The 9329-nt window shown below is 46.9% G+C and overlaps 1 protein-coding gene across 1 annotated transcript in view; it reads left to right on the forward strand.

The window, feature by feature from the left end:
- SHC3 (SHC (Src homology 2 domain containing) transforming protein 3) overlaps nucleotides 1-9323 on the forward strand; it is a gene marked incomplete at its 5' end in the record, with an annotated part of 62159 nt that extends 52836 nt beyond the window's left edge. The window contains 2 exons of the mRNA XM_006753234.2: nucleotides 6857-7316; nucleotides 7554-9323. Coding sequence (XP_006753297.1) covers nucleotides 6857-6985 — 129 coding nt within the window. The remainder of the gene's footprint in view (nucleotides 1-6856; nucleotides 7317-7553) is intronic.
- Between the last annotated feature and the right edge of the window lie 6 nt (nucleotides 9324-9329).

Consider the following 9329-nt stretch of genomic DNA (forward strand, 5'->3'; position numbering starts at 1 on the left):
TGTCCAATTTTCCCACCACCATTTATTGAAGAGACTGTCTTGACTCCATTGTATGCTCTTGCCTCCTTTGTCAAATATTAATTGAGCATAGTAGCTTGGGTTGAACTCTGGGTTCTCTATTCTTTTCCATTGGTCTATATGTCTGTTCTTGTGCCAGTACCAGGCAGTTTTGAGAACAGTGGCTTTGTAATGTAGCTTGATAACTGGTATTGTGGTCCCTCCAACTTTGTTCTTCTTTCTCAGGATTGCAGCAGCTATTTGGGGTCTTTTTTATTATTATTCTATATCAATTGTTGGAGAGTTTGTTCTAAGTCTGTGAAAGATTCTGTTGGTATCTTAATGCAGATTGCATTGAATCTATAGATTGCTTTGGGGAGTTTGGACATTTTAATGATGTTGATTCTACCAATCCATGAACATGGTATATTCTTCCATTTGTTTGTTTTCCTCTATCTCTTTTTTCAATGCCCTGTAGTTTTCTGAATATAGGTCTTTTACCTCCTTAGTTAAGTTTATTCCTAGGTATCTTAATTTTTTTGTTGCAGTGATAAATGGGATTTTTTTTTTTTTTAGTTTCTCTTTCTGTGAGTTCATTATCCTGCATAATAAATGCATAGTATGCAAATTGTCCCCTCAACCGGGAGTTGTCTGGGAGTTTGACCAGGGGGTGGGGCTGGCTGGGGGAAGGGAGGGAGGCCCCGGCTGGCAGCTGGCAGCCACTAGGGACCCTACCAGTGCATGAATTTCATGCACTGGGCCTCTAGTTGATGTATAAAAACGCCATAGATTTTTGGGTGTTAATTTTGTATCCTGCTACATTACTGAATTCATGTATTAAATCTAGTAGTTTTTTTAATGGATTCTTTGGGGGTTTTCTAAGTACAATATCATGTCATCTGTGAATAAGGACAGTTTTACTTCTTCTTTTCCAATTTGGATGCTTTTTATTTCTCCTTCTTGTCTGATCACTATGGCTAGCACTTCCAGTACTATGTTGAACAGGAGTGGTGAAAGTGGGCATCCCTGTCTTGTTCCTGTTCTTACAGGAAATGGTTTTAGTTTTTGCCCACTGAGTATGATGTTGGCTGTAGATTTGTCATATATGGCCTTTATCGTGTTGAGATATGCTCCTTCTATTCCCACTTTGCTGAGAGTTTTTATCAAAAATGGGTGTTGGATTTTGTTGAATGCTTTTTCTACAGCTATTGATATGATCCTGTGATTTTTGTCTTTCAATTTGTTTATGTGATGTATCATGTTTATTGATTTGCTAATATTGTACCAGCCTTGCATCCCTGGAATAAATCCCACTTGATCATGGTGTATGATCTTTTTTATATTGCTGGATGTGACTTGCTAATATTTTGTTGAGGATTTTAGCACCTGTGTTCATCAGGGATATTGGCCTATAATTTTCTTTCTTTGCAGTGTCTTCATCTGGTTTGAGAATTAGGATAATGCTGGCCTCATAAAAAGAGTTTGGAAGTGTTCCTTCCTCTTGGATTTTCTGAAATAGTTTGAGGAGTATAGGTGTTAGTTCTTTGAATGTTTGGTAAAACTCCCCTATGAAGCTGTCTGGACCTGGGCTTTTATTTGCTGCGAGTTTTTCTTCTTACTGCTTCTATTTCATCAATTGTTATTGGTCTATTCAGATTTTCTTATTTTTCCTGATTCGATTTTGGGAGATTGTATTTTTCTAGGAATTTGTCTATTTTGTACACATTGTCCAGCTTGTTGGCATATAGTTGTTCATAGTGTTTCCTTACAATTCTTTGTATTTCTGTGGTGTCTGTGGTTACATCTCCACTTTCATTTTCTGATTTTATGTATTTGGTTTCTCTCTCTTTGTTTCTTGATGAGTCTGGCTAATGGTTCATCAACCTTGTTTATCCTTTCAAAGAACCAGCTCTTGGTTTCATTGATTTTTTTTGTATTGTTTTTTTAGTTGCTATGTCTTTTATTTCTGCTCTCATCTTTATTATTTCCTTCCTCCACTTACTCTGGGCTTTTTGGTTGCTCTCTTTCTAATTCCTTAAGTTGTACGGTTGAATAGTTTATTGTTAATTTTTAAGGTAGGCTTGTAGTACTATGAACTTCCCTCTCAGGACTGCATTTTTTGTGTCCCAGAGATTTTGATTTGTTGTGTATTCATTTGTTTCCAGGATGTTTTTTATTTCTTTCTTAATCTTGTTGGCAATCCATTCATTGTTTAATAACTTGTGTTTGAATATTTTGGGGTGTTTTCACTGTAGTTGATTTCTAATTTCATTCAACTGTGATCAAAGAAGATGCTTGATATGATTTCACTCTTGAACTTGTAGGTACTTGTTTTGTGTCCTAACAAGTGGTCTATCTTTGTGAATGATCCATGTGCACTTGAGAAGAATGTATATTCTGCAGCTTTGGGGTGAAATGTTCTATAAATGTCAATTAAATCCATCTGATCCAGTGTGTCCTTTAGAGTCACTCTTTCTATGTTAAATTTTTGTCTGGAAGACCTATCCAGTGAAGTCAGAGGGGTTTTAAAGTCCCCTACTATGACTGTATTGTTGTCAATCTCTCCCTTAAAGTCCTCTAGAAGTTTTTTTATATATTTAGGTGCTCCTTTATTGGGTGCATATATGCGTACCTGGATTATATCCTCCTGTTGGATCGATCCCTTTAGTATTATGTAGTGAGCTTTGTTGTCTCTTGTGATGGCCTTCATTTTGAAGTCTATTTTGTCAGATATGAGTATTGCTACTCTAGCTTTTTTTTTTTTTTCCGTTTTCATTTGCATGGAAAATTTTTTCCATCCCTTCATTCTCATCCTGTGTGTGTCTTTTGTTCTGAGGTTGGTCTCTTGTATGAAGCATATAGTTGGGTCATGTTTTTGTATCCATTCAGCTCCCTATGTCTTTTGACTGGAGAATTTAATCCATTTACACTTAAGGTTATTATTGATAGGTCCATAATTATTGCCATTTTAATTCTGTATGCCTAGGCTTCTCTCTCTTTCTTCTCATTACAGCAGTTCCTTTAGCATTCTTATAATGCTGACTTAGTAGTGATGTACTCCTGTATGTATTTTTGTCCAGGAATTTCTTTATTTTACCATCTATTTAGAATGACAGCCTTGCTGGATATAGTAATCTTGATCTCAGATCCTTGTTTTCTATTATATTGAGTACTTCATGCCATTTCCTTCTGGCCTGTAGAGTTTCTGATGAGAAATCAGGTGTCAGCCTTATGGGAAATCCTTTGTGGGTAACAGTTTGCTTTTCTCTTGCTGCCTTTAAAGTAATATTGTTATGTTTCATGCTGTCCCACAGCTCCCTTAAGCTGTCCTCCTGTTTTTAATTGTTTTTTTCTTTTTGGTTCTCTGGTTGAGTGTTTTTTTCAGCCCTGTCTTCTAATTCACTGATTCGATCCTCAGCTTCCCCTAATCTGCTATGTATTCCTTCTAATATGTTCTCTATTTATGCTATGTCATTCTTTATTTCTGCTTTCATAGTTACTATATTTTATTCTCTTGCTGTTGAACATCTTTACCATCATTAGTCTGAACTCTATGTCTGATAAATTTCTTATCTCCATTCTATTTATCTCCTTTTCTGGAGAATTCTCTTGTTCTTTCATTTGGGGGTTGTTTCTTTGTCTCCTCGTTTTGGCTTTCTATTTGGGTTTGTGACTATGTATTAGATGGATCTGCTACACCTCTCAATATCTAGTACAGGACAGTGTCAAATGCTGTTTCTGACTAATTAGCTCAGGTAAAGACTCATAGCCAGAGACCATCTCTGCCTACAAAAATGATAGGATTCTGTTTTGAATTGCCCTCAGGCAATGATCCACAGGTGTGATGACAGTTTTTTCAACAAGGTGGTGAAATTGCTTCTGCCTGGAGGCTAATTGTTATTCTCAGTCTCTTAATGGGCCTTGGAGACTACACTATGGAGCAAGGCGTTTTCCAATAGGGTGGGTCAGCTGCCTTCCCCTCCTCCCCCACAGGTGAAGCCACCTGTATAATAAATGTCTGCATGAGAAAGATGACCTCAATGGTCTGAGGGAATGACTCAGCATAGGAAACTGATGTGTCTGCCTTCTGATCTCTAACCCCCAGTGCCCCAATCCTGGCTTCTGTTCGCACAGCTCCAGTCCACTCTACTCTCCCTCTGCCAGAGCACAAGATGAGTGGCTACACAGGGAATTTTGTGTGTTGGCCCTTTAAAAGGGCACCTGAATTTCTAGCTCTCTCCCGGGCAGACAGCAACCCTGCTGCTTATCACAGCCAGATGTTATGTGGGCACCCTTCTCAGTTCTGGTGCTCTCTGTTGGGGGGGCCCAGCTTGGGGATTAGACCCCAGAGTTCTCAGTGGCACCCCCACAGCTGAGATATCTCTCCGGAACTTCAGTTGCTGTCAGTGGGAGCCCAACCAGCCCTTTTGCACCTCTGCCCCTCCTGCCAGTCTCTATGCAGTCTCCATTTTCCGTACTTGGAAGCCTTTCTGTATTTTAGTTGTAATTCCAGTTTGGTTCTGGGAGCGTGTCTGTGCAGCATCCACTTACTATGCCGTCATTTTTTAAATTTTAGTATTATCCTTTTAACGCCCATGAGATCTATAGTGATGACCCTCTTTTTCATTTCTGGTATTGATAGTTTGTGTCCTCTCTTTTCCTTAGTTTGCCTGAAGGCTTGTTGAGTTTATCTCTTCTGAAAACTGACTTTACGGATCGTTAGTTTTCTCTATTGGTTTCTCATTTCAATTTCATTGATTTCTGCTCTAACCTTTATTATTTGTTTCCTCTATTTACTTTGGACTTAATTTGCTTTTTTTTTTCTAGTTTCCCAAGGTGGAAGTTTAGATTATTGACTTCAGATCTTTTTCTTCCAACATATGCATATTTATTCTGGTCTCCTATGGCTTTCATGTTTGCTTCCTGGTTGCTATGCAGAGTTTCACACAGCTGTCTGGGGTAGCATTCCACATGTCATAGCTGCAGCAGAATCCTTCTAGGTACCTGGGGAAGTTTGCCTGGGTGGCTAAGTGCTCTTAACCAGCCCTTGCACTTCGGGCACATGGCAGTTGGGTCCACACAGATAGCTCTGTGGGTTCCAGGTTCTCTGGGCAGGAGCCAGACTCAGGTTTGGGTAAATATTCATGAGAATGAAGTGAACTGGCCTTTTTTTAAAAAAATGCGGTGAATTTATGACTTATCTCTTTTCTGTGCCTTTGTTTAAGTGTGCCTTTATATTAGCCAGGCCATATATTCCAAAGCACTGATCACTGGTCCTCAGTTTGGGTAGCAAGTTAGAATCATGGATGTAGCATAAAATACATCAGTGCCTGGGCCCCACCTCCAGTTCCTGATACAGTCGGTCTGAGTATGGAGTTAGCAAAGCTCCTTGGGTGATTTTGACATGAGCCCAGGTTGAGACCACTGTCTCAGACACTTCCTGTCATAATCGTCCTTAAACCACCCTCATTGCCCCAGACTTACATGAGTGTTAATTGTTAAGAAGTAGGAATAAGAAGTCAATGTCAAGGCAACATGCTGACAACACTAGCTTCAAACTGAGCTCCTGACGTTCCTGGCTTCCAAGGAAGGGTCTGCCCATGTCACTCAGGTGGTCCCTCTGGGCGGGGAATTCTAGGAGCTCCAGGAGGGCTGAACCTCAATGGAAAGATGCCAGAAGTCCTACAGAAAGGTCCCTTTCCGAATGTGTCCATGAGATTACATCTCTACTGAGGCTAATGCCCAAGAGTCAGGTGACCCTGTGGCCTGGGAGGTCTCTGCCTCTGGTGCTTACAGAGATGGGTGCGGAGGGGCCCGCCTCAGAATTGGATCCCAGGAGGTGAGAACATCCTAATTTAAAGTTCCTTTGGCCGCTAATTGGTAGAGCAGACGGCCTGGACAGGGGTGTCTGATGTGCGCGCCTGGAGCATAGATTTGGGGCGGAAGTGAGATGGGGGCTGAAAACCAGAGAGCAATGTCCCGTTGGTGAGATGATGAAGGGGGAGACAGTGGCTACCTAGGGAAGGGGAGAGATTACGAACTTGGGGAAAGGAGAGGGGTGAGAGACAGCAGGTTGCCACCAGGAAGGGGGGGGTTCCCAGCAATAGGGTAGAGAGACAGGTTGGGCACCCAGGCCTCCCAGCCCCACCATGAGGGCCCTCTAAGGGCCTGGAGAGTGAATGGTGGAGCCAGGTACCCACTTCCTGCCCTATCTCCAACTCCCTCTCAGAGGAGCAGACCCAGTGGGCTGTGTCCAGAGTATATATTGAGAGATTGCTCTTGGCCAGGCCTCATACGGCCTTCTTCAGGTGAGGTCTGTACCTGGAAGTGCCAGCTCAGTGTGTGTGTGTGTGTGTGTGTTGCGGTGGGGGGTGTGGGGGGGGGGGGATGGGTAGGAGGGTGGTGGTGAGGGGTTGGGCCCAGGGACTGCCATGCAAAGGCCTGCAGGTGGGAGGGGCATGGACGCCTGCAGACCTCAGTGAGCCATGCAGACAGAGGTTTCTGTGATGGATCCTATGAGGGCAGGAGGGAGCAGGGAAGAGAAGGCTGGCAGGGGGCAGGGGAGCTCACCATGGCGCCTGGTTGCCAAAGGTGGGGGAGGCCATGGCTCAGTCCCGGAGGGGTGGATAGATGAGCAGACTGAATAGACTGGCCAGCAACAGTGACCTTGCAGAGCATCTCTGAGAGGGAGGAAGTGACCCTCCAGTTCAGATGGCGACAGTGACCAGGGGCCTTGCAGACCATCTCCGAGAGGGAGGAAGTGACCCTCCAGTTCAGATGGCCTGGCTGACACCAAGCAGGGCCTGCGCTTTCATTTCTGCCTGTGGGTGATGCTGACTTCCCTCCGTGCCCTTCACAGATCAGGACGAGGGACAGGACCTTTGACAGCATCAGCCACCTCATCAACCACCACCTGGCGAACAGGCTGCCCATCGTCTCCGCCGGAAGCGAGCTCTGCCTGCAGCAGCCGGTGGAGAGGAGCTCGTGACCTGCCGGCTGCCTCTCCTGACGCTGCACTGTGTCAGGAGGATCGGTTCCTCCCAGCAGACGGGCGCCCGCACAGGAACTCAGGCAGCTGCCTCTCCTGATGCTGCACCATGTCAGGGGGATCGGTTCCTCCCAGCAGACGGGCGCCCGCACAGGAACTCAGGCAGCTGCCTCTCCTGATGCTGCACCATGTCAGGGGGATCGGTTCCTCCCAGCAGACGGGCGCCCGCACAGGAACTCAGGCAGCTGCCTTGGTCCAGAGCCCCAGGAGGAAAGTGTTTGTAAAGTGCAGGTTTTGTAAACTTGTCTGCTTTCTCACGTGCACAGTAAAGGTATACATACCGATCGTGTCAGGAGGATCGGTTCCTCCCGGCAGACCGGTGCCCGCACAGGGACTCAGGCAGCTGCCTCTCCTGATGCTGCACCATGTCAGGGGGATCGGTTCCTCCCAGCAGACGGGCGCCCGCACAGGAACTCAGGCAGCTGCCTTGGTCCAGAGCCCCAGGAGGAAAGTGTTTGTAAAGTGCAGGTTTTGTAAACTTGTCTGCTTTCTCACGTGCACAGTAAAGGTATACATACCGATACATCCTGTACAAACGATCCCTCTAAATTTCTATTTTTTAAGACTAAGAAAGAGGTAAGACTAATGTTCTGTGCTGTATGTTTTTAATGAAAAAAGTTTGACGGTAGTTGTCTGGGCAAAATTTAATTCAACTGACCCACTCCCCTGGGCAAGTCCACCAGGAAAGTGCTACCGGAAGTCTACCCAGGAAGCACAACCTGGGGAGTAGACGCACGCAGGGGCGTGGGTAATGGACAGCGTTGTAATAGAGTCGGGCAAGATGCCACCCCAAGAGTTCCAGGCCTGATAGAGAGCAGTGTGGGCGCTGGTTCTGATGGCGCCCTCCTCCGCTCCGCTGGGCTGTCTGCCTCACACCTGTGTGCCGGGCCCAGTACCCGGGGCTCCTGTGGTTGCCCTGAGCAAGCGTCACTTCTGCTGTGTCGGGCCACGCTGAGCTCAGGAATGCTGTCCCCCACGGCCTCTGTTGTCAGTTCTTGGGGATGCGTTCTGCTGCCAAATAGGCACAAAACAAGCCTCACTAGTGACTATCTCCACTGGCTCCTGCTTCCCTTGTTTCATCGAGTAATGACCAAGAGTGAGTGTGGAGGGGCAGTTGGACAAAGCCCTGGATGGATGTCCTTCCGGCCGCCCGGTTGATTGCTGGCTGCTCCGGAGCTGCTGGTGAACGGGCCCCACCCCTCGGTTCAGTGGAGAAGCCACGTGGACGAGCTGTGCCAAAGGCAGTGGAACACGGGCCCACAGTCCTGTCCCGGGGACATTGGCAGCAGCCGTCCCCCTGGGTCCAGGCCGGCCTGACGCCAGGGACTTCTGAGAATCTGTGTGAGTTTCTGCTCCTGGAGCGACTGGTGTGTAAAGCGACTGGTTGTCTCTATAGCAGGTGTCCCAGTCGCTGCCGGGAAAGGCGTGTGCCCCACGCAGAGCCGAGCGTGGCGCCTTCTGTGGAGGGGAAGCACGCAGTTCCGGCTGGTTGTCTGGCGTTGGAAGCTGACAGTGTGTATGACGTTAGAACACATCTGGGGTGAGACTGCGGGATTGGGCGGGTGTTATAGAGACAGAGGACTCACGGTACACTGGCAGCTCCTTATGGTGCTGCGAGCCGCGGGGGGGGGGGGGGGGGGGGGCTCCTGAGCACGCCCACCTCCGCAGCAGCACACACAAGACCCTCCCACGCACTTAGACTTGAATCGTGATAACTTCAGGGCTTCAGGACTGAGGAGCTAAGGAGAGATTTTTAAAATTCTGATAAGCACTAATTTGGCAAAATTTCTAAGTGTGTGAACCCCATTTCAACTTTTGGGAGTTCGTGGCCAGGATGGGAGAGGGGGATATATCTGATGGGCTGAGGATGGGTTGGAGCAGGTCCAAGGAGTCTTGTGTAGCCTTCTTTGGAGTTTTTGTTCTTTGAGGGTCCAGTGAATCCAAGCTGACAGTGGCTTCAATCTTCTAGAATGTTCTGCACTGGATTGGAACTAATCTAGGCCATCCTGCGCTCCCTGGCTTCAGGCGCAGTGCGGATGCCCCACTCTGAGTCAGCCAGCAGCCCTGAGGGCTGAGTGGGGCTGCAGGCAGCAGCTGGCCCTGCCCATTGCCCTGCACGCAGCGGACTGGGGGTGGGGTGAGACTTCCCTGCGCCCATCTCCTGGAGGCCTGCAGCCCAGGCACACGCGCACGCCTTCGCTGTGAGAAGCGTGTCCCCCCTCGGGGCGGTGTGACACACTAGACACAGACAGGATGGCTTTTCTTTCTGCGGCCTCCGGCCCCG

The sequence above is a fragment of the Myotis davidii genome, unplaced genomic scaffold (assembly GCF_000327345.1).
Source record: "Myotis davidii unplaced genomic scaffold, ASM32734v1 scaffold750, whole genome shotgun sequence".
Classification (NCBI taxonomy): Eukaryota; Metazoa; Chordata; class Mammalia; order Chiroptera; family Vespertilionidae; genus Myotis; species Myotis davidii.